This window comes from Dipodomys spectabilis, unplaced genomic scaffold (assembly GCF_019054845.1).
Source record: "Dipodomys spectabilis isolate Male_0828 unplaced genomic scaffold, ASM1905484v1 ptg000322l, whole genome shotgun sequence".
Taxonomy (NCBI): domain Eukaryota; kingdom Metazoa; phylum Chordata; class Mammalia; order Rodentia; family Heteromyidae; genus Dipodomys; species Dipodomys spectabilis.
Genome location: NW_024870999.1, coordinates 592545 through 617640, shown reverse-complemented (window position 1 = coordinate 617640; position 25096 = coordinate 592545). Strand labels below are relative to the sequence as shown.

The following is a 25096-nucleotide window of genomic DNA, read 5'->3' as shown; positions in this document are numbered from 1 at the left end:
CTTATCAGGCTGTTAATATTAATTTACAACAGTTGCTAAGGACTACAGTACAGAGGTTATGTCTGAGTCCATGGTTGGCCCTGGTCCTAAGAGGTGGTTGGCTAAAGTGTGTGTGTGGGGGGGTCTTAGGTGGAGCTGGGGGTGGTATAGATGTCTCCGGGGCTACATGAAGCCTCCAGGGCAGGGCTTGGCCAGTGCTTGGTCCCACCTCTGCCTCTGGCCCTGGAGCCCCCTGTAGCAGGGATTGAGTGGGGGTAGGCACGAATCACCAGCTACTCCTCAGCTGCCCTGGCCCTGGTCAGGCTTCAGGTGCCCTGGGGAGTGAGCAGGGACCCTACATCTTCCCCAGGAAGCTTGTTTGGGAGGGGGCATGTAATGTTGTCAATGAGAGGGAGGAGAGCAGGTAGATCATTAACCAGCAGGGTTCAGCCTCATTGGTTCTAGCCACAGACCAGGGCTGTCACTGGGAGAGGAGGCTGCCTTATTGTTCATCACCTTGTCTTCAGCACAGCCTGGCCGTCTCTGATCCTGGAATGGCGGCTGTCTGGTTGTTCTGCGCCCTGCTCCTACTTCAGCCTTTGGTAAGTCCAATGCTTGAGGCCATTCACCAATGACTCCCATGAGGAAGGGCCAGTTGGGTACCAGTTAGGGGCTGCTGTGTGGCAGCAGCTGCTGTATGCGGAGACAGGCATTGTCCTAGAAGCGGAGCCCCAGGAGAGTTGAGAGGAGGCACTGGCCTGTGGTTAGGGGTTGGGGACTCACATGACCATCACCTGGATCTTCAGGGGAGGGGGGGCCTGAGAGGAGGTCCTGGCTTTAGCCCATGAGCGTCCTTGCTCTCACCTATAAATGGTTGATGGTGTCTGGCCCTAAGCAGAGCCAGTCAGGGAGCTCTTGCACTGCCTAGAGTTTTCGCATGCAGCTTGGGTGGCAGCAGTTGGGCACCTCTGCCATCTTACTAGCCCCTCAGCTCTTCCTAATTTGTAGTTTATGGGTCAGTCCCAACAGAAAGGGTCTTGGAGTGACTCCATTATTCTCAGGAATAAAGACTACACCCCAAGAGGCTCCCTGCAGCTCTCCTAGTCCCACTGTTGTGGGCCCTGCCTTCCCCCACATTCCCTCTGGCCCCAGACACAGAGTGTTTGCTGTGGCAACCATACACACCATGTGTGTCATACACAAAGCCTGGGACCCATATGTGACATTGTCTTTGTTCTTCAGGCCCAGGGGGAGTTGCACACACCCATCCATAAGCCTGGCTACTGCACTTTCTATGAGGAGTGTGGGAAGAATCCAGAGCTGTCTGGAGGACTCACATCACTGTCCAACGTGTCCTGCCTATCCAACACACCTGCCCGCCATGTCACAGGCAACCACCTGGCTCTCCTCCAGCGCATCTGTCCTCGTCTCTACAATGGCTCTGAACACACCTATGCCTGCTGCTCCATGCAACAGCTGATATCCCTGGAGAGAAGCATGTCCATCACCAAGGCTCTCCTCACCCGCTGCCCGGCTTGCTCAGACAACTTTGTGAGCCTGCACTGCCACAATACCTGCAGCCCCAACCAGAGTGTCTTCATCAACGTCACCCGTGTGGCCTCACAGGCGGCTAATGAGACCCCTGCTGTGGTGGCCTACGAGGCCTTCTACCAGCGTAGTTTTGCAGAGAAGGCCTATGAATCTTGCAGTCGGGTACGCATCCCGGCTGCTGCTACACTGGCCGTGGGCAGTATGTGTGGTGTGTATGGTTCAGCCCTCTGCAATGCGCAGCGCTGGCTTGACTTCCAAGGAGACACAGGGAATGGTTTGGCTCCACTGGATATCACCTTCCACCTCTGGGAACCCGGTCAGGCCCTGGCAAGTGGGATCCAGCCACTGAATGGGGAGATTACAGCCTGCAATGAGTCTCAGGGCCAAGACATGGCAGCCTGCTCCTGCCAGGACTGTGCAGCATCTTGCCCGGTGATTTCCCGGCCTCCAGACCTGCGCCCTTCCTTCTACATGGGGCGGATGCCAGGCTGGCTGGCCCTCATCATCATCTTCTGTTCTGTCTTTGTGTTGCTCACTGCTATCCTGGTGCGCTTCCGTGTGGTTTCCGACAGGGCCAAAGGCAAGATGGGAGGACCCCATGTAACTCCAGGTAGCACTCACAAGCACAGATTCTCTCTCCATAATGTCCTTGGCCAGTTCTTCCAGAAATGGGGCACAACAGTAGCCTCATGGCCACTGACCATCCTGGCTGTGTCCACCGTGGTAGTGTTAGTCTTGGCGACAGGCATGATGTACCTAAAACTTGTCACTGACCCTGTGGATCTGTGGTCAGCTCCCAAAAGCCAAGCCCGGAAGGAGAAGGCTTTCCACGACGAAAATTTTGGCCTCTTTTTTCGAACCAATCAGGTTTTCCTGACAGCTCTGAACCGGTCCAGCTACATGTATGACTCCCTGCTGCTGGGGCCCAAGAACTTCAGTGGGATCTTGTCCCTGGACCTTCTGTTGGAGGTTCTGGAGCTGCAGGAGAGGCTGAGGCACCTGCAGGTGTGGTCACCCGAGGCCCAGCGAAACATCTCCCTGCAGGACATCTGCTACGCACCCCTTAACCCGCACAACACCAGCCTCTCTGACTGCTGTGTCAACAGCCTCTTACAGTATTTCCAGAACAATCGTACACTGCTGCTGCTCACAGCCAATCAGACACTGATGGGCCAGACTTCTGAGGTGGACTGGAGAGACCATTTCCTCTACTGTGTCAAGTGAGTCCTCCGTGGTCCAAGAGAAGAGCAGGTGGTGGCTTTTGTGGCATCCTGGGAACTGAGTCAGGCCTTAGGTCCCTTCCTGCAGGAGTACAGGCAGCTCCTATGTGTGCTATCCGGTGCCTGATTCTCTCTGAACCTCTTCTCTGGCCTCACTATCTTCACATCCACTCCCTGTAACAAGTTTGCTCATGGCTGTCATAGCCCATGTCCACCCCCTCCTTCTCCTCCTCCTCCTCCTCTTCCTCTTCCTCTTCCTTCTTCCTCTTCTCCTTTTTTTCTGTACTGGTACTGAGGCTTGAGCCTGGGGCCTGCATGTTGTCTGGGCTTTTGGTGGTTAATTGAAGATAAGAATCTTACAGACTCTCCTGCCCTGGCTGGCTTTGAACTGTGATCCTCAGATCTCAGCCTCCTGAGTAGCTAGGATTACAAGCATTGGCCATTTTTCTTTTCTTATATTTCTGCCATGCCCTGTAGAGCTGTTAGTAGACCAAGAGAGACATAATAGAAAAAGGCGCTTTTGATCTAGCTTAGGGTTGTGGCTGGTCTCTGGCTCCAGGCCTTGGTCTAGGTGATTCAATTCAGGTCTCATCCACATCCTTCACTGCTAGGGGTTCTGTCCATTCTGAGTGGGAGAAACAAAATACTGACAGGGCTACTGGGCCAAGGAAAAGGTGACAGGCAGGCCAGCAGCAGGAGAGGCTCGTTGAAGTGGGTTATAGTCCCACCACTCAAGTGCAAATGAAAGTTAGTGGCGCGGGGCACTGGTGGCTCAAACCTATAATCCTAGCTACTGAGGAGGCTGAGATCTGAGGATCACGGTTCAAAGCCAGCCCAGGTAAGAAAGTCCGTGAGACTCTTCTCTCCGATAAACCACTCGAAAACTGGAAGTGGCGCTGTGGTTCAAACGGTAGAGTGCTTGCCTTGAGTTGAAGAGGGCAGGGACAGCACCCAAGCCCAGAGTTCAATCCCCATGACCGACCAACCCCCCTCCCTCCCCTCCCCCCAAAAAAAGAAAATTAGTGGCAACAGCTGCATCTTAGCCTTATTATGAGGACATGTTGATCTTGGAGACTCTGGAGAAGTCCCTAAGATTCCCAGGGGCCCCAGTCCATACCCACTCTGTAGTCCATTGAATTAGAAGGCTCTGTGCCTTCTGTCTGGCTCTGAGTATCTGTGCTGCCAGGAGCCAGTGACTATCCCTCAGCAATGGTAGGATAGAAAGGAGCTGTTGGCTATCCTAGGAATGCATCAGTAGTCAAGTGTGCCATACTAGTATGGTATCTTCACTTTGATTTTGGATGCTTACAACCTCAGAGGTGGTTCAATGACACTCATTCTGTAGACAGGAAAACAGAGATATAGCGAGGACAAGGTTGCACAGCAACCTGTACTCCCAGTTTGAGCTGTTGACCAATTCACTTACTTGCTCAGAGCTGAGAAGGCCAGTAGAGAGCTTTGCCCTGGTGTCTGTGTCTCCCAGAGAGGTGCTCTATAGAAAAGGTCAAGTTGAGGGATGGGAATGTGGCTTAGTGGTATAGAGTGTTTGCCTTGCATGCATGAAGCCCTGGGTTTGATTCCTCAGTACCACGTAATCAGAAAAAGCCAGAAGTGGTGCCATGACTCAAGTGGTAGAGTGCTAGTTTTTTTTTTTTTTTTTTTTGTCAGTTGTGGGGCTTGAACTCTGGGCTTGGGCGCTGTCCCTGCGCTCTTCAGCTCAAGGGGAGCACTCTACCTCTTAAGCCACAGCACCACTTCTGGTTTTCTAGTGGTTTACTGGAGATCAGAGTCTCACAGACTTTTCTGCCCGGGCTGGCTTTGAACCGTGATCCTCAGATCTCAGCCTTCTGAGTAGCTAGGATTACAGGCGTGAGCCACCGGCGCCCGGCTTGAGTGCTAGTTTTGAGCAAAAGAAACTCAGGAACAACACACAGACAGGCAAAAAAAGAGAAAATGTCAAGTTGAAAGGGACAAGCTTGCCCAAGGGCAGTGGCTGGTGAGCTCCTGGTCTTTAGAGTCCAGATTTTCAACTCAAGCTCTGCGTGGGAGGAGGCTGAGGAGCTGCACTGAGAGCAGAGCAGGAGACTGTGGCCTAAATCCAGACTTCCCAACCCATAGGATCTTAACTTAAGTTTGATGCATATCTGGGAATCAAATAGTAACAGGCCTGGCTGTGGGAAGGAGCGCACAGGGAGAACAGCGTACAGTCCCTGCCTGGCCAAAGGAGGCATTCTGGGAAGCTCCTTCACTTTGCGGATTGGACTCCATGTGAAATCTTGATAAGAAGAGAGCCATTTACAACCCACTGGGTCAGACAATCTGCACTAGTGCTAGTGGCTCCTCTTCCCAGGGTGCTGTGGTCCAGGGAAAGGGCAGGGCCAAACCAGGCAGGGCCGGGAAAGCCTCCTTCCTTTTGTGGTCTCCCTCCAGCTCCCCGCTCACCTATAAAGACGGCACAACGTTGGCCTTGAGCTGTATAGCAGACTATGGGGCCCCTATCTTCCCGTTCCTCGCCGTGGGGGGATACCAAGGTAAGCTGGGTGCCCCCTGAGAGGGGAAGTATTGGGTTAAGAACAGCAGGATGGACGTGGTGGGGATGGGTGATCCCACTGCCTGGGAATGACTTGGCAGATGGGGACAGCAGGTGACCTGTCTTGCCTCTGCCACTTCCCCTATCTTCTGGAGATGCTGACCAACAGGGCTCTGGTTTCATGTCTGAACAAAAAGGTTTTGCCTTTGCTTGAGAGAGGAAAATGGGGCTATGGAACTAGGCTATGATCGGTATGAAAAAGGGGAGAGGAGCAGGAGAGGAGACGCAGTGGGAGATGGGGATGTAACTAGAGGGGGAGGAGAGGCAGGGGTGTAGCTGGAGTGGGTGGAGGTGTACCTGGAGGAGAGTCAGTATGGCTAGAGTGAGGAGGAGGGCAGGGTACACTTGGAGATGGACTGAACATTTCTTATCCAGGGATGGACTACTCAGAGGCAGAGGCTCTGGTCATGACCTTCTCCATCAACAACTACCCTCCTGAGGATCCCAAACTGGCCCAGGTCAAGCTCTGGGAGGAGGCCTTCCTGAAGGAGTTGCAGGACTTCCAGCAGAGGACAGCTGGAAGGTTCCAGGTCGCCTTCATGGCTGAGGTAGGGGCTGTAGGGTCCTTGGCTCTGCAGTTGCAATTCCTGTGATCCTGAGTAGGTTTCTGCACCTCTATCCTGATTCTGCCTCTCCCTGGGTGGCCCTGGGCAGTGACCGCCAACACATGATGCTTGTGTTAACCATTCCTGGAGTCTCACCAGATCTTAGGCATGGAGCCCAGAGACCCCACCCAAGTCAGCAAGCTGGTTGATGTGTTTGCAGCGCTCTCTGGAAGATGAGATCAACCGCACCACCTTGAAGGATCTGCCCATCTTCACCATCAGCTACTTTGTCATATTCCTGTACATTGCCCTGGCCCTGGGCACCTACTCCAGCTGCACCAGAGTGCTGGTGAGAATGGGAGGGGCACATCCAGGAGAGCCCAGAGCCTAAGGTATTACCAGTAGGACTGCTAGAATTTTTCTAACCTCAAAATAGCAAGCTGGGGTTGGGGATTTAGCTCAGTGAAAGAGAACTTGCCTGGCAAGTACAAGACCCTGGGTTTGGTCCTCAGCTCTGAAAAAAAAGAAAACAAAGCAGCAAGCTGTTCGCATCTAAAGAGGCTCCTCCACAGGGGGAGATATATATATATATATATATATACACACACACACACACACACACACATATGTATATATATGTATGTATATATGTATATATACATATGTATATGTGTATATATAATATAAAATGTATAAATATATGTAATATATATCCACAAAAGTTATATAATACATAAATATAATTAGCCACAAAAGTATATATATATATATATATATATATATATATATATATAATTTTTGTGATGGTACTGGGGCTTGAACTCAGGGCCCAGGTGCTGTCCCTTAGCTTTTTTGCTCAAGACTGGTGCTCTACCACTTGAGCCACAACTCCACTTCTGGATTTTTTTGATAGTTAATTGGAGTTGAGTTAATTGGAGTTAAGAGCCTCACAGACTTTACTGCTTGGGCTGATTTTGAACCATGATACTCAGATCTCAGCTGCCCGAGTAGCTAGGATTATAGGAATGAGCTACACTTAGCTAGGGTAATAGTTCTTGAATGCTTTCTATGTTAAAAGATCAACAGCTCTTTCTGCTCCCAAACATATCCTGATTGTCCAAATACATAGTAATACAGTATTTAAAACACTGTGCTGTTAGGGACTGGTGGCTCTTGCCTGTAATCTTAGCTACTCAGAAAGTTCAACACTTGAGGATGTGCTTTGAAGCCAGTTTGGGCAGGAAGATTTGTGAAACTCTGTTTTTGGTTGTGGGGCTTGAACACTGGGCCTGGGCACTGTCCCTTAGCTCTTCAGCTCAAGAAGGGCGCTCTACCACTTGAACCACAGCTCCACTTTCAGTTTTCTGGTGGTTAATTGGAGATAAGAGTCTCAGACTTTCTTGCCCTGGCTGATTTCAAACCATAATCCTCAGAACTCAGCCTCCTGAGTAGCTAGGATTATAGGTGTGAGCCCAGCTATAGGCATTTATTTATTTATTTATTTAGTTAGTTCAAGACCAGGATTGGAATTCTTTTTTTTTTTTTTTTTTGGTCGGTTGTGGGGTTTGAACTCTGGGCCAGGGCGCTGTCCCTCAGCTCTTCAGCTTAAGGCTAGTGCTCTACCACTTGAGCCACAGCGCTTCTTCCAGGTTTTTGAGTGGTTTATTGGAGATAAGAGTCTCACAGACTTTCCTATCCAGGCTGGCTTTGAACCGAGATCCTCAGATCTCAGCCTCCTGAGTAGCTAGGATTGTAGGTGTGAGCCACTGGCACTGGCACAAATTAACCAACAGAAAGCTAGAAGTGGATATATGGCTCATGTAATAGAGTGCCAGTCTTGAGTGAAAAAGCCAAGCGATAGTGCCCAGCCTGAGTTCAAGCCCCAATATTGGCACAAAAAAAGAAACAAAACAAAACATGAGCTAGCTCCCTGCCTGTGCAGTGAGCTCCTCACTGGGATGGGTGGCACTGAACATCTGCAGGTGCCAGCTGCCTGCTGTTGGCTGCCCAGCCTGGGGAGTGGGGAGGGTGTGGGCAGTGGGCAGTGGTGGCCAGGAGACTGAACCTAGATGCATTGCAGGTGGAATCCAAGGCCACGGTGGGCCTGGGTGGGGTGATGGTGGTGATAGCAGCCGTCGTAGCTGCCATGGGCTTCTTCTCCTATGTGGGAGTACCTTCCTCCCTGATCATCGTGCAAGTGGTGCCTTTCCTGGTGCTGGCTGTGGGCGCTGACAACATCTTCATTTTTGTCCTCCAGTACCAGGTAAGAAAGTTTTTTTTTTTTAATTTTTATTGTTATTGTAAAGGTGATGTACAGAAGGGTTATAGTTACATAAGTCAGGTAGAGTACATTTTTCTTAGGACAATGTCACCTCTTCCCTCACTCTCTCCCAGCCCCCTCCCCAAGTTGTATAGATCAGTTTCAACATAGTCTCTAGTGAGTACCACTGATGCGCTATATTTGTTCACCTTTTGTCCCTCCATTTCTGTGCCCCCTTTCTCTCCCAAAGACAATTAAATGAACAAAAAAGACAAAAAGAAAAGAAAACAAAAACAACAATAAAGAAAAAAAGTCGGGACTGGGAAGTTGGCTCAGTGGTAGAGCGCTTGCCTTGCATGCCTGAGGCCCTGGGTTCGATTCCTCAGCACCACACAAGCAAAAAGAAAAAAGCCGGAAGTGGCGCTGTGGCTCAAGTGGTAGAGCACTAGCCTTGAGCTGAAGAGCTGAGGGACAGCGCCCAGGCCCAGAGTTCAGGCCCCGTGACCGGACCCAAAAAAAAAAAAAAAAAGAAAAAAAGTCTTGTTTCCATTTCCTGGAGTTCATGTCAATGAATATTTTAAACGATCGGAGGCACACAGACATTACACCTTTGTGTTCCTGCCCTAAGAAAGAGAAGTTATCAGCCGGGTGCTGGTGGCTCACACCTGTAATCCTATTTACTCAGGAGGCTGAGATCTGAGGATCACAGTTCAAAGCCAGCCTGGGCAGGAAAGTCCTCGAGACTCTTATCTCCAATAAACCTCTAGGAAACGGGAAGTGGCACTGTGGCTGAAGAGATAGAGTGCTCGCCTTGAGCTGAAGAGCGCAAGGACAGTGCCCAAGCCCAGAGTTCAAGCCCCATGACCGACCAAAAAAAAAAAAAAAAGGAGAAGGTATCTACCCTAACCTCCATCTGTCCATCTGTAACTCCAATAATCCTCTCCAGACAGAGCCCCACATCCATTTGTTGGGCATTTTTTTTTCCTGTCTTTTTTTTTTTTTTTTAACCAGTTGTGGGCTTGAACTCTGGGCCTGGGCATAGTCCCCAGGCTCCTTTTGCTCAAAGCTAGGGCTCTACCACTTGAGCCACAGCACCACTTCTGGCTTTTTTTGTGATTAATTGGAGATAAGAGTCTCTCAGACTTTCTTGCCTGGGCTGGCTTCAAATCGAGGTCCTCAGATCTGAGCCTCCTGATAGCCACCTGTATCTGGCTTTTCTTTTTTAAATTTTAAGTAGTTACGGGGCTGGGAAGGTGGCTCAGTGGTAGAGCGCTTGCCTTGCATGCCTGAGGCCCTGGGTTCAATTCCCCAGCACCACATAAGCAAAAAGGAAAAAAAAAAAGCCGGAAGTGGCACTGTGGCTCAAGTGGTAGAGCGCTAGCCTTGAGCTGAAGAGCTGAGGGACAGTGCCCAGGCCCAGAGTTCAGGCCCCATGACCGGACCCAAAAAAAAAAAAAAAAATTTTTAAGTAGTTGTTCAAAGGGATTTTGATTCATCCAGTCAGATTATGAGTTTAATGTCTTTTGATCAATGTTACTTCTTCTGTTGTTCTCCCCTATCTTTCTCAATCCCACCCATACCCTCAATTTATGTAGTTCAAAGTATTGTTGTTGTTGTTTTGGTCAGTTATGGGGCTTGAACTAAGGGCCTGGGCACTGTCCCTAAGCTTTTTCACTCAAGGTTAGCACTCTACCACTTTGAGCCACAGTGCCACTTCTGTTACTGGTGGCTAATTGGAGTTAAGAATCTCATGGACTTTCCTGCCTGGGCTAGCTTGGAACTGCAATCCTCAGATCTCAGCTTCCTGAGTAGCTAGGATTATAGGCATGAGCCACCAGCACCCAGCTTAGTTCAAAGTTTTATATAATGTACATTAAATATAATGACTGCACTTGCTCACCCTTCCTCCCTCCATTTGTCTGTCCCCTCTTTTGCTCCTCCTCCCCCAACAAAACATGTTTTTCTGGGTATTCTTGAAGAGTCATTTGTACATGGGCACTCAGAACCGCTCTGGTAGAAAATAGCATGTGCTGACATAAATGCATTCATCTTGCCTGTATCAGGATGCAGAGAGGAAGTTGATGGGCAGAGGCAGACGTGATCTTGTTTTCTGTTAACCCCCTCAATATCTGGGGGACGCTTTCTGTGTTGGCACATTTGAACCACCCCCTGTCTTTACACTATGGTGTGGCGTCTCATGGCAAGCACAAATCAGAGTCCATTTAGGTATGCTGGGAACAAGCATACAATGACCTCCTGAATGAACCAGGCGCTTCTGCTCAGAAGTAAAAAGTGAGCTTGCGAGTGTTAGTAGAGTCAGTTCCTGTCTCTAGAAGGTCAAGCATTTTCTCAGGGTTGGCCACAACTCTGAGCACTCGCCAACATTTCTGGTCTTCAGGGGATAATGCCCATGGCACACCACTTGTATCCTCTGCTTCTTGTTTCCTCACAGAGGCTGCCGCGAAAGCCTGGGGAGCAGCGAGAGGCCCACATTGGCCGAGCCCTGGGCAGTGTGGCCCCCAGTATGCTGCTATGCAGCCTCTCCGAGGCCATCTGCTTCTTCCTGGGTAAGCCCTACCCCATTCAGGTGCTGCCTTGCTGGATTAGTCCAAGGGAAATCAGAAATTCTCAGAGGACAGTGGAGACTGGCAGACTCCATTTCCCCCTTCTCTCTGCACATGGTCTGTATAGGTGTTCACCCTGCCCATGATGCCAGGGTGCCCTGACAGCTGTCTCCCCCCATAGGAGCTCTGACTCCCATGCCAGCTGTGCGGACCTTTGCCCTGACCTCCGGCCTGGCCATCATTTTTGACTTCCTTCTGCAGATGACTGCCTTTGTGGCTCTGTTCTCCCTGGACAGCAAGAGGCAGGAGGTGGGAACAAGTGGACCATGACCAAGGGACTTGCTCTGTCTGGGTCCTGACCTCGGCTGGGATATAGATTGGGCCTCACAGTTACAGATATGACTCAGAGATGGGGGTGGGAGATGGGGGTATTGTACTGGGAGGGAATATTTGGGGCCATGTAATCCTCCATTTCGCAAGGAAAGATAACTTTTGATCATTTTTGGAAATAAGGTCAAACCTTCTAAAGCACACAGGTTGCAAAAGAAAATAGAAATGAGGTTTATTGACTTGTTGGTTTATGCCAGTACTTGAACTCAGGTCCTAGATGCTGTCCCTTAGCTTTTTTGCTCAAAGCTGGCACTCTATCACTTGAGCCACATCTATAGATAAGCACCTCACAGACTTTCTTGCCTAGGCTGGCTATGAACTGCGATCCTCAGATCTCAGCCTCCTCAGTATCTAGGATTATAGGTGTGAGCCACTGACTCCAGCTAGAAATAAGACGTTGACAGAAGTTGAATTGGTGGCTCTGTGATGATATAAAATTCAGATAATAAATTAGGGTAGAACATAAAAACAGAGAGAGCAGCACACTGGGTATCCCCAAAATGCAGTTAGGGTGACACCTTCCTTTCTATAAGAGGCAGTCTCCAGAACAGTGATTCTGAGGCACCCTCTCCCCTGGCCACCAGGCATCCCGTTCTGACTGCTGTTGCTGCTTTGCATCTCGGCGTCTGCCTCCATCTGAGCAAAACAGTGAGGGGTTCCTGCTTCGCTTCTTCCGCAAGAAATATGCTCCCTTCCTGCTGCATCGGCTCACCCGCCCTGTCGTGGTGAGTGGGATTAGGGGTCACCCTCAGGTGACCATAGGGCAGGGGAACTAGGAGAGAGCAGGGTGGAAGATGGATGGATTGCCTAGGCCCAGGTGCTGATAAGCAGGGCTGGAACTTGAAATCTTCCACCTCCAGGAAATTTTCCATGATCCTCCAGTGGGTGCAAATTGGGGGGAAATGGAGGCTCTTGATGGAAAAGTTCTCATGCACTGCTTTCCTCTTCAGATGGTGCTGTTTCTGGCCTTGTTTGGAGCAAGTCTCTACTTCATGTGTCACATAAGTGTGGGGTTAGACCAGGAGCTGGCCCTGCCCAAGGTGAGCCTGGTGTCTTTCTGCCATTGGTTCTCTTAGATTTGGGAAGGGCGGCCACACTCAGCAAGTGCTCAGCAATTGTGCAGAGTTAGCACCTCAGAAAACCCAGCAGACTAAGGTAGAGAAATCTCATCTGTATCTGAAAGTGCCAGAGCTGATAGCCAGCTTCAGGCCACAGTAGACGCGGTGGCCTGTGTCTGGAGAGCTGGCTACATGATGGCTGGCCATGCTGGCCATTCTGGCAACAGTTTAGTTGCCAGCTCAATATGTGAAATCCTCACCAACACTTGTGATTTTCTTTTTTTTTCTTTCTTTTTTTTTTTTTTGTTGGTTGTGGGGCTGGGCACTGTCCCTGAGCTCTTCAGCTTAAGGCAAGCACTCTAACACTTGAGCCACAGTGTCACTTCTGGTTTTCTGGTGGTTAATTGAAGACTTTCCTTCTCAGGCTGGCTTTGAACCTGGATACTCAGATCTCAGCCTCCTGAGTAGCTGGGATTACAGGTGTGAGTCACTGGCACCGGGTTGTGATTTTCTTTCTCTTCTTTCTTCTTCCTTCCCATCCTCCTTTTCCCTCCTCTTCTTTCTCATTATCCTAGTGGGAATGAAATAGAATCTGTCTCATTGAGTTTTTATAATGGTTGTTGCTTTTTTTTTTTTTTTTTTGGAGTTAGGGTCACTATGTTGCCCAAGTTGGCCCAGAGCTCATGATCCTCCTGCCTCAGCCTCTCCAGTGCTGGGATTAAAGGTGTGCCTGGCTTTGCTGTGGTTTTGATTTGATTTCCCCTAATAATTCATAACGTTGTGTATCTTTTCATGTGCTTTTGGCTATTTGTCTATCTTCTTTGAAAAACAAATCTATTTAAATTCTTTTTTTTTTCATGATTTCTTTCAGGTTTATCATTTATTGTGTTACATAGAGTTCCCATATCAGAGTATGGCCAGCACTAAAAATTCATCAATTTTAACTAATTAATAGTTTCACTTCACTCTATGTCTCTTTCTTCCCTGTGAATGCTCATTACTATGGCTGTCAATTATCTTTTTTTTTTATTTTTATTTTTTGTGAACATACTGTACAGAGGAGTTACAATTACATGGGCAAGATAATGAGTACATTTCTTATCAAGCATTGCAGCCTCCTCCTTTGTTTACCCTTCACATCCCTTCCCAGCCTCCCCCTGCCCCCCCAAATCTATTTAAATTCTTTGCCCACTTTTGAACTAGGTCATTTTGTTTCTGTTGTTGAGTTTTAAGAATTCTCCAAATATTAGGGGTAAAACAAAGGAGGAGGTAGCAACACTCCATAGGAAATGTACCCATTACCTTACTCATGTAACTGTAACCCCTCTGTTCAGTATTTTTACAATAAAATATATACAAAAAAAGAATTATCCAAATATTCTGGAAATCAATTGCTTATCAGATATATGACAGAAAAACATTTTCTTTTTCTTTTCTTTTTTTTGGGGGGGGGGGTCCAGTCGTGGGGCCTGAACTCTGGGCCTGGGCGCTGTCCCTCAGCTCTTCAGCTCAAGGCTAGCGCTCTACACTTGAGCCACAGCGCCACTTCCGGCTTTTTTCTTTTTGATTATGTGGTGCTGAGGAATTGAACCCAGGGCCTCAGGCATGCAAGGCAAGTGCTCTACCACTGAGCCACCTTCCCATCCCAGAAAAACATTTTCTCTCTTTTGTGGCTTGCTTTTCTACTTTCTTGGCAGTGTTCTTTCATGTGTACAATTTAAGAATATTCATAAAGTCCTATTCATTTCTTTTGTTATCTGTGTCATATCCAAGAAAGAATTGTCAAATTCAGTGCCATGAAGTGTTCTCATTTCTCCTAAGAGTTTTATAGATTTTTATAAGTCTTACATTTAGTTCTTTGATTTGTCTTGAGTTAACTTTTGCATATGGTGCTAGGTAAGGGTCCCAACTTAATTCCTTTGCTTGTGGTCATCCAAGTTTGCCAGCATCATTTGTTACAAATCTGTTTTCTCTGTTGACTGGGCTAAAAAATGCCCTTGTCAAAATCCTTTGACTGTATGTGTGAAGATTGATTCCTGGACTTTTTATTCTGTTTCATTGATCTATATGTCTATCTTTATTCAACCATTTACACTTCTTGTGTAGCTGGGAAAACAGGCACACAACACCATGCCCAGTTTTATTGGTTGAGATGGGAGTCTTATGAATTTTTTTTTGCATGGTCTTGAACCGTCTTGATGTCTGTCTCTGGAGTAGCTCGGAGTGCAGGTGTAAGCTTCTGTGCCTGTCTCCCTTTCTTTTTTCTTTTCTTTTTCTCAGTTGTGGGGCTTGAACTCTGGGCCTGGGCGCTATCCCTCAGTTCTTCAGCTCAAGGCAAGCATGCTACCACTTGAGCCACAGCGCCACTTCCGATTTTCTAGTGGTTTATTGGAGATAAGAGTCTCACGGACTTTCCTGCCTGGGCTGGCTTTGAACCATGATCCTGAATAACTAGGATTACAGGCGTAAGCCACATTCCCAACCTCTTGCTTAGTTTTGTTTTTTTCTCAAGGGTGCTCTACCACTTGTATAATACCTCTACTTCTGGCTTTTTCCTGGTTAATTGGAGATAGAGTTTTGAAGATTTGTCTACGTGGTCTGACTTTGAATTGTGATCCTCAGATCTGTCTCCTGAGTTGTTTAGGATTATGGTGTAAAGCCACTGGTGCCAGTTTGTCTGTTTGCCTTGCATGCATGAGGCCCTGGGTTTGATTCCTCAGCACCACATAAGCAGAAAAAAGCCAGAAGTGGCACTGTGGCTCAAGTGGTAAAGTGTTCACCTTGAGCTGAAGAGCTGAGGGACAGCACCCAGACCCAGAGTTCAAGCCCCACAACCACCACCACCAACAACAAAATCCAAGGGCAGGGGGTTGGAAATGTGGCTTGGTGGTAGAGCACTTGCCTAGCATGCATGAAGCCCTGGGTTCCATTCCTCAGTACCACATAAACAGAAACAGCTGGAAGTGGCACTATGGCTCAAGTGGTAGAGTGCTAACCTTGAGCTAAAAAGATGAGGGACAGTGCTCAGGCCCTGAGTTCAAGCCCCAGGACTGGAAAAAAAAATCCAAGGACACAAGGTGTAGCTCAGTAGTAGAGTATTGCCTTGTAAGTTCAGGGCCCTAGGTTCAATCCACAGTGTGCACACACACAAACATAAAAAGAGACAGACAAGCATATGTCTTTTTTCTTTTGTCTGACACTGGCACTCAAACTCTGTATCTGACGATTTTGCTCACTGGCTGGTGCTCTACCACCTAAGCCATGCCTCTAGCCTCTCTGAGCATTTACTTCTTTTTATGTCCATGTGTTCCTTGGCAAGTCCCTCTGCACATACTTTCAAGCATGTGCGTCAGGGTCTACATCAGACTGTGAGCTGGAGGGGTCCTTTGAGGTGTGCATGTGGGCCTGACACTCCCTGATCCTCCTCCCTCCAGGACTCCTACCTGCTTGACTACTTCCTCGCTTTGAACCGTTACTTTGAAGTGGGGCCCCCAGTGTACTTCGTCACCACATCAGGATACAACTTCTCCAGTGAGGCAGGCATGAATGCCATCTGCTCCAGTGCTGGCTGCAACAACTTTTCCTTAACCCAGAAGATCCAGTATGCCAGCGAATTCCCAGATCAGTAAGTGCTGGCTATGCCCAGCCCCTGCTCATTGCTTGTCCTCCTGCCCAGATCCCTGGGGAGGCCCCAGGTGGAGGTCAAATTATGGGAAGGACCCATCTCTCCACTTGCTCACTGTCCTGTTCCTTACTCCTGCCTCCTTGGCCTCAGGTCTTACCTGGCTGTCCCTGTGTCCTCCTGGTTGGATGACTTCATCGACTGGCTGGCCCCATCCTCCTGCTGCCGCCTTTATCTCTCTGGCCCCAATAAGGATGAATTCTGCCCCTCAACTGATAGTGAGTGTGGGGCTTCAGGGGACTCATTGTCCATCATAGCTTGGGGAAACTGAGGCAAGAGAAAAGAAAGGACTTGTTGGGCTCTCTCAACCACTTCCCTTCCCACAGGGTCCATGTGGGTAGGGGTACAGGCTCAGCCTCAGGGCAAAAGAGGCCCCATCTAGGTGATCTTCGGCCCTGGAGTCTTCTGCCCTGAGTATGCTCTCAGGACACATTAGCGTAGGGAGAAGGTGGAGTTATGAGTGGCCATGAGTTGTTTGTAGGTGATGGGAGAGCTTGTGTTTCTTGTATCTAGGCAGCTGTGCCATAGATGAAGGGCTTTATATAACTGAGAGGGGACTATCTCCCGAAGTTAAAGATGACAGATGAAGCTGGTTACTGGTGGCTCACACTTTCAATCCTAGTTACTCAGAAGGCTGATAACTGAGGATTAATGTCCAAAGCTGTAAGACTCTTAGCTCCAATTAACTAGCTGAAAGCTGGAAGTGGAGCTGTGGCTCAAGTAGTAGAGTACCAGCCTTGAGCCAAATAGTCAAGCAAGAGCAAGAGGCCCTGAGTTCAAGCCCCAGTGCTACACACAGCTTTGACCAATTCAGATCCTTTAGAAGCCTTAGATGGGAGCAGACAGGTGAAGGTCAGAGTAGGGCCCTCCCTGCCTGGGGTGCCATTTCCCAGAGACTACCTCTCTCCACAGACTCTTGGAACTGCATAAAGAATTGCATGAGCTTCACGCTGGGTCCTATACGGCCCACGGTGGAGCAGTTCCACAAGTATCTTCCTTGGTTCCTGAGTGACCCACCGAACATCAAATGTCCCAAGGGGTAGGTTCATTGGGGAGGGTGAACCTGTGGCTCCTGGAGGTGGTGAATAGAGGGGCAGAAGTGGTCCAGGAGGTGCTGCGGGTGGATAGATGGGTGGAGGACTTGCCCTCATGAAGCCTCAACTCTGTCCTCCTACCTACAGCGGCCTGGCAGCATACAGTACCTCTGTGAATTTGGGCCCAGATGGCCAGGTTCTAGGTAAGCATAGCCTAACTTGGGGAGGGAGAAATGGTTCAAGTTGGCTGCTTCAGAGGTCCTATAAAGCCCTAAGAAATAGCCTTGTGTGTGTGTGTGTGTGTGTGTGTGTGTGTGTGTGTGTGTATGCACGCGTGTGTGCACATGCATGCAAGTGCACCCTTGCTAGTCATGGAGTTTGAACTCAGAATCTGGGCATTGTCTTTGAGGGTTTTTTTTGTTTTGTTTTGTTTTGTTTGTTTTTGGTCAGTTGTTGGCAGAACTAGATGGTATCTGCCAGAGGGAGCTAGCCATAGTTCACCCTGAGTACAACATTCAGGGTGGTGGCCCTGGAGCATAGATGGGCCTGAGCAGGGAAACTTTTTTTTTTTTTTGGTTGTGGGGCTTGAACTCTGTGCATGGGCGCTATCCTTGTGCTCTTCAGCTCAAGGTGAGTGCTCTACCTCTTGAGCTACGGTGCCACTTCCGGTTTTTTAGTGGTTTATTGGAGATCAGAGTCTCATGGACTTTTCTGCCTGGGCTGGCTTTGAACCGCGATCTTCAGATCTCAGCCTCCTGAGTAGCTAGGATTACAGGCGTGAGCCACCAGTGCCCAGCTATCTTTGAGTTTTTTTCCTCTCAAGGCTAGCTAGAACTCTACCACTTGAGCCACAGTTCCACTTCTGGCTTATTGGTGGTTAGTTGGAGATCAGAATCTCATGGACTTTCTTGCCCAGGCTAGCTTTGAACCATGATCCTTGGATCTCAGCCTCCTGAGTAGCTAGGATTACAGGTGTGAGCTACGATCACCAGACAGGAACAACATTTTTAACCTTGTATCTTCTCTCTTCCCTCCCTTTGTAAAGGGAGCTTCTAACTCCTCTGGCACTGTTGGCAGGGGACCACTTCCCAACTTCATATTCTCAGACTTCATTCCTCCTCTTGTCCCAAACCCAAGGTCTGTGTGACATGTATGACATTCATTCAGTTGATGTCATACTCAGGAGTCACTTGCTCCCCGCCTTTCCTCCTCCACTGGCTAAGCCCCTTTTTTAGCATGCATAAGTCATACCCCAGATGTCAGTGAGTGCAGGCATCTGTCAATAGTAACAAGATAAGGTGCATTTAGACTAATGGGGAAAAGGCCCCACAGTGGGCTGACACTGAATACAGCAGGTGGCAGAACTAGATGGTATCTGCCAGAGGGAGCTAGCCATAGTTCACCCTGAGTACAACATTCAGGGTGGTGGCCCTGGAGCAGAGATGGGCCTGAGCAGGGAAACTTTTTTTTTTTTTGGTTGTGGGGCTTGAACTCTGGGCTTGGGTGCTGTCCCTGTGCTCTTCAGCTCAAGGCTAGTGCTCTACCACTTGAGCCACAGCATCACTTCCGGTTTTCTAGTAGTTTTATTGGAGATAAGAGACTCACGGACTTTTCTGCCAGGCTGGCTTTGAACCATGATCCTCAGATCTCAGCTTCCTCAGTAGCTAGGATTACAGGCATGAGCCACTAGTGCCTGGCTAGGGAAACTTTTAATAGATGTTTTCGTTTTACATTGCAACAATTCATTCTTTTTTTTTTGCCTGTCCTGGAGCTTGAACTCAGTGCCTGGGTACTGTCCGAGTTTCTTTTGCTCAAGGCTAGCACTCTGACACTTGAGCCACTGCATCACTTCTGGCTTTTTCTGTTTATGTGGTAGCACTGAGGAGCTGAACCTATGGCTTCATGCATGCTAGGCAAACACTCTACCACTAAGCCACATTCCCAGCCCAATTCATGTTTTTAATTACTGTCTACATACAACTGCAGCACACTAGCTGTGCCTTCCTAGCTAACTCTTCCACGAAGTCCCTACCTTCCTGGAAGAGCAGCCCATGTTGCTCCAGCCCTGATTCCCAGACAGAGCCAATATAGACAGAATGGGTGGGGGTGTTTCAGTTAGGGACAGAGGAATGGGTTCGGCCATGGAGAAAGCAGACATGGAACCTGGCTTCCACTCCATAGTCTGGGGCAATTCTGTGCCCATTTTTAGCCTTGGTTTCTTCCAGTATGTAGTATGTTAGTCTACAGCAGCGTTGCTCAGAATGAGAGTTTTTGTCGAGCAGCATCAGCATCATTTGGAAATTGCTGAGAAGGCAAATTCCTAGGCTTCATGTGACCCCTGACGAACTCAAATCTCTGGACTGGGTAAATATCAGGTTATGAACTATCTATAGGTGGTTCAGAGGCCTGGTAGGAGGCTCTGCAGGCACCTACCTTCCCATTTTAAGGTTGTGTGTGTCTAAGATCATTCTCTTTTGCCTTTCTTTTTCTTTCTTTTTTTTGTTTTGGAGTGGGGTGGTCCGGTCGAGGGGCCTGAACTCTGGGCCTGGGTGCTGTCCCTCAGCTCTTCAGCTCAAGGCTAGTGCTCTACCACTTGAGACTTGAGCCACAGCGCCACTTCCAGCTTTTTTCTTTTTGCTTATGTGGTGCTGAGGAATCGAACCCAGGGCCTCAGGCATGCAAGGCAAGCGCTCTACCACTGAGCCACCTTCCCAGCCCTGCCTTTGTTTTTTCTATGTGTGCATAGCTGTCTGCTTTCTTTTCCTGATACATGCCCTCTGTAGGCAATAATAACCTTAATTGTACTACGAGTGGGAGCCCTAAGTTACAATTCAACTGTTTTCATTTTTGTCTTCCTTTCTAATTTTTTCTTATAATTTGCAAGTTATTAAGTTACTTTTCAATTATCCGATGTTAGTCATGCCTGTAATCCTCCTCAATAGGCAGAGATCTGAGGATCCTCATTTGAAGTCAGTCTGGACAGAAAAATCTGAGAGAATCTTGTCTCCAATTAACCAGCAAAAAGCTAGAAGTGGAGGTGTGGCCCAGGTGGTAGAGCTGGCCTTGAGCAAAAAGCTAAGTGAGAGAGAGTGCAAGCTCCTGAGTATAAGCCCCAGTGCCTGCACACACACGCGCACACATCCAGTGCATGTTTTGAAACCATATAGAAGGATTTGTGCTGGAGTTTGGGGGATGGTACAAACAAAAATGCAAGCCTCTTGCACAAAGTTTACTAGCAATCTCAAATGATAGTGGCAGAGACCTGAACCCAGCCTGGTCAAATGTCCATGTTACTGTCCCTGGAGTGCTTGGAGGATGTCCTGACATCCAATATGTTCTCTCCCATGTGTCATGACCATCTAGCCTCCAGGTTCATGGGATACCACAAACCACTGAAGAATTCTCAGGATTTCACAGAAGCTCTTCGGGCAGCTCGACTGCTGGCAGAAAACATTACAGCTGACTTGCGGAAGGTGCCAGGAACAGACCCAGACTTTGAGGTCTTCCCCTACACGTGAGGACCTAGAGGGCTGGGCCAGAGAGGGTGTGGGGAGGTAATTGCTAGATGTGGGAAGTCAGGGCAGTTGGCTTCTGAGGGATGGTGAGGGACAAGGACCAGTTTGGGGGCAAGTAGCCTAGAGCCTGTGCTTTTCTCACACTGGCCAGAACCCTAACTTAAGACTCTGAACCTTAGTGTCCTCTCTACCTTCCCCCTTTCTCTTCTTCCTCCTCCTCCTCTTCTTCCTCCTCTTCCTTTACCTCCTTATCTTTTTCTTCTTTCTTTTCATCTTCCTCTTTCTTCTTCTACTCCTCCTCCTCCTCCCCTTCTTCTTCTTCTTCTTTTCTTTTGTTCTGGTACTGGACACTGAACTCAGGGCCTGGGCATTGTCCCATAGCTTTTTTGCTCAAGGCTGGCATGCTACCATTTGAGCCACAGCTCCACTTTGAGCTTTTTCGTAGTTAATCAAAAATAAGAGTCTCACAGACTTCCTTGCCCAGACTGCCTTTGAACCTCAATCCTCAGATCTTTTCCTCCTGAGTAGCTAGAATTACAGGCATGAGCCACTAGCTCCAAGCAATGTTGTCCTTCTGAAATGGGGTTTCCTGCCCATCAAAGGGGCTCATGAGGCCTATTCTGTGACCACATCTGCTCTTTGGCAGGATTTCCAATGTATTCTACCAGCAATACCTGACGGTTCTCCCTGAGGGCATCTTCACGCTTGCCCTCTGTTTCATCCCGACCTTCATAGTCTGCTACCTCCTGCTCGGCCTGGACATGTGCTCTGGTATCCTCAACCTCATCTCCATCATCATGATCCTTGTGGACACCATGGGCTTGATGGCCATATGGGGCATCACCTACAATGCTGTGTCCCTCATCAACCTGGTCACGGTAACCTCTTACACATGAGCACCTGCTGGCCCTTGGAGGAATGGTTGGGGTCCAGCCTCATAGGACACTCCCAGTTCTGTTTAGAATCTGGACACCTGTCCTACTTCTGCCTTCTGCTTTCTCAGCTGAAGCTCCTTCTCTGCCTGTAGGCGGTGGGCATGTCTGTGGAGTTTGTGTCCCACATCACCCGCTCCTTTGCTGTTAGCACGAAGCCTACTCGGCTGGAGAGGGCTGAAGAAGCTACCGTCTTTATGGGCAGTGCGGTGAGTGGAGTGGGGTCAGCCACCCTATGTCCCAACTAACATTTTGTGTCCCATTTGACAATTAGCTGTGACTCCTCTCTCCCCCCAGGTATTTGCTGGAGTGGCCATGACCAACCTGCCAGGTATTCTTGTCCTGGGCCTTGCTGATGCCCAGCTCATCCAGATCTTCTTCTTCCGGCTCAATTTATTGATAACCCTGCTGGGCATGGTGCATGGACTGGTCTTTCTGCCGGTTGTACTGAGTTACCTGGGTGAGTAGCCAGGCCTGTACCTGCTAGGCTGTGGTGACTGTGCTGATGACAACACACATTCCAGGGAAATTCAGGAGTACATGATGGCCACCTGCAAATGTTGTCAGAACTCCCAGGGCCCAAAGTAAGGCCACACCTCCTGATTTTAAAAACTCCCTCCCTCCCTTCCCTCCCTCCCTCCCTCCCTCCCTCCCTCCCTCCCTCCCTCCCTCCCTCCCTCCCTGTCTTCCTTCCTTCCTTCCTTCCTTCCTTCCTTCCTTCCTTCCTTCCTTCCTTCCTTCCTGTGCTAGTCTTGGGGCTTTGGCCCTGTCCCTGGGCTTTTTATTTTCTCAAATCTGGTGCTTTACCAGTTAAGCCACATCTCTGCTTCTAGTTTTTTGGAAGTTAATTGAAGATAAGAGATTTACAGGCTTTCCTGCCTATGCTGGTTTTGAACCATGATCCTCAGATCTCAGCTTCCTGAGTTGCCAGGATTGTAGGCATGAGCCGTTGGTGCCCAGTATATTTTTATCTTTTTTTTTTTTTTTAAATCAGTCATGGGCTTGAACTCTGGGCCTGGGCACTGTCCCTCAGCTCTTCAGCTCAAGGTGAGCACTCTACCGCTTAATCCACAGCGCTACTTCTGGTTTTCTAGTGGTTTATTAGAGATTAGAATCGCATAGACATTCCTGCCCGGGCTGGCTTTGACCCTTGATCCTCAGATCTCAGCCTCCTGAGTAGCTAGATTGCGGGCGTGAGCCACTGGCACATTGCTCTTTTTTTTTTTTTTTTTTTAATTTTTTATCTTAAGCATTCTGTCAGTGGCCCACTGCATTGCTGTTAGGCTAGTGCTCTACCACTTTGAGCCACAGCACTACTTCTGAGATCTGAAGATCTTGATTCAAAGCCAGCCCAGGCAGGAAATCTGTGAGCCTCTTATCTCCAATTAACCACCAAACAGTCAGAAGTGAAGCTATAGCTCAAATGGTAGAATGCCAAAAGACCGGAAGTGGAGATGTGGCTCAAAGAGGGTCGAAAAAGGGCTCAGGGACAGTGCCCAGGCCCTGAGTTCAAGCTCCACAAAAAAGATCTTTAGGTTTCATCTTCCTGAGTAGCTAGGATTATCAGTATGAGCCATTATCACCTGGCTGTCATTTAATATTTCTTTGGAGAGAACCTGTGTCCGTTATGAGTAGTGTTAATTCTCTCTAGAAAGTTTTACCATTTAAACTTGAACCAGCTGTGTGTGCAGTTGTTCACTCTCCTGAATCCTCTTGTTGAAAATCTCTCTCCAAAGATTTAAACTGAGCTCCCAAGAACAAAGATGTTGTGTCTCTCAGGAGTACAAGCTGGGGGGAGTCTAACTTTACTGTCTACTGTCCCCCTCTCCCCATTAGACTGTATTGGTAATATAATACTAGCTAAAGGTTAAGTTTGTATCATCAACATATGTGTCACCCCTGAGGTCAATATAACAGATTAGGAAACTGAGACATCTACATCAGGTCACAAACTTCGTCTGCAGAGTTGTAGCCTATCCAGCTTCAGTATCACTAATGATAAAACTGTGTGTGTGTGTGTGTGTGTGTGTGTTTTCAAGCCTGGATACTGTCCCTGAGCTTTTTTTTTTTTTTTTTTTTTTTTTTGTTCAAGGCTAGTACTCTATCACTTAGGCCACAGTTCCACTTCTGGATTTTTAGTGCTTAGAGATAGGAGTCTCATGGGCCTTCCTGCCCTAGCTGCCTTTGAACCAGGATCCTCAGCTCTCAGCCTCCTGAGTAGCTAGGATTACAGGTGTGAGCAACTGGTGCCTGGCCCCTGACTTTATTGTAGAGAGTAAGCAACAGCATCTCTTAAAAAAGGTTGCTATAAATGGCAGTACAGAAGTGTGCCAGTAAGAAAAGGAGAGAGACTGGGTCCCAGAGCTTCTCCCGAGAAAGTAGGGGGCAGCATACATGCCAGCTGAACTGGCAACTGGTGAGGCAGAGCAAGAACAGAGGGGTACAGATGAAGTTAGAAGCTTGGCTTGTGCTTTGTGGTCTTGCATTCCAGGCTATGCTGCTGCTTACATGCCCCCTTCTGAGTATGGGCCTCTGTTTCTGTCTTTCTGCAGGGCCTGATGTTAACCCAGCTCTGGCACTGGAACAGAAACAAACCGAAGAGATGGCAACAGCCAATGAGATCTCCTGCCCAAAGCATCCCTTCCCTCCTGATGTGACCAATAATGTCTATGTCAACCATGGCTTCTAAGATTTTGCCAAACAAGCTGGTGCCATCAGCGTTTCCTTGCCCAAGAATAGGCAAGAGTTCTGACTTAGCCACATCTTGTATTGTTTCCATGGATGTGGCTGCGAGGTTGTGAGGGTCTCTCCCATGGTAGACTCCCAGCCCACTCTCTTCTTTGCCTGGGGAGCTGCTCCAGGGTTGTGTCTGTCACTCTGGCCATGAGGTGTCCAGCAGCATCAGCAGTGGCCTGTCTACTCACAGTGCAGGTCTCTTGTGTCCAGGTCCCTTAGATCTTGGCTGGTCTGAGAGTACTTCCTCCTTTTGCTTCCAGAGATATACTTGATGTGGGTCCCAGGTACAGATTCTCTCAGGAGTGCCACTTCCCACTCAGCTTTCCCCTCCCCTTACTTTTTTTTTTTTTTGGGTCTGGTTGTGGGGCCTGAACTCTGGGCCTGGGCGCTGTCCCTCAGCTTTTCAGCTCAAGGCTAGCGCTTTACCACTTGAGCCACAGCGCCACTTCCGGCTTTTTTCTTTTTGCTTATATGGTGCTGAGGAATGGAACCCAGGGCCTCAGGCATGTAAAGCAAGCACTCTACCACTGAGCCAACTTCCCACCCCTCCCCTTACTTCTCATATCAAAAAGTTTCAATTCCATGATAGTTTCCCTGACAAGAGACAGAGGGACCCAATTCTAAGCAGTGACGCCACAGGAGACTAGGGAAAGCTAAAGGTGTCCTTGTACATTTGCCACCCACAATTCTTTCTGGTGAGGGAAGGGTCCTGAGAGGATTTGGTTATGGCTTGACCCCACCCAGAAAGTGCTATTTGGTTTGGCTTCCAGTGCCAGCAACTATAAATGTTACCATTAGGGAGGCTTATGTCTGTCTGGTGGCTGGGAGCTTGGCCAGACGGTGCTCCAGTTCTAGGTCTGTAATACATACCTGTTGGCTTCAAACCAACCCAACCTAATCCTCTGCCAAGAATTCTCCAGGGCCATCAGCTGCAGAGGGGGAGGAAGAGGTCTTGCCCATGCCATGTATAGAAATGATTAATAAATACTTGCTGCAAATAAATGGTGTTTTATCTCACACATCCTGTTCTGGATGTCTCT

At 48.6% G+C, this 25096-nt stretch overlaps 1 protein-coding gene across 1 annotated transcript; it reads left to right on the top strand.

Annotated features, from left to right (window-relative positions):
- The first annotated feature begins 533 nt into the window (after positions 1–533).
- Positions 534–24072, top strand: Npc1l1 (NPC1 like intracellular cholesterol transporter 1). Its single transcript, XM_042702402.1, is given in 19 exon segments — positions 534–581; positions 1222–2750; positions 5181–5281; positions 5716–5888; positions 6106–6234; positions 7966–8148; positions 10598–10712; positions 10891–11018; positions 11684–11824; positions 12050–12139; positions 15592–15782; positions 15933–16057; positions 16752–16878; positions 17021–17076; positions 20237–20387; positions 21035–21266; positions 21416–21529; positions 21618–21780; positions 23873–24072. Coding segments are annotated over 19 exon segments (3996 nt in total).
- Positions 24073–25096: the final 1024 nt, after the last annotated feature.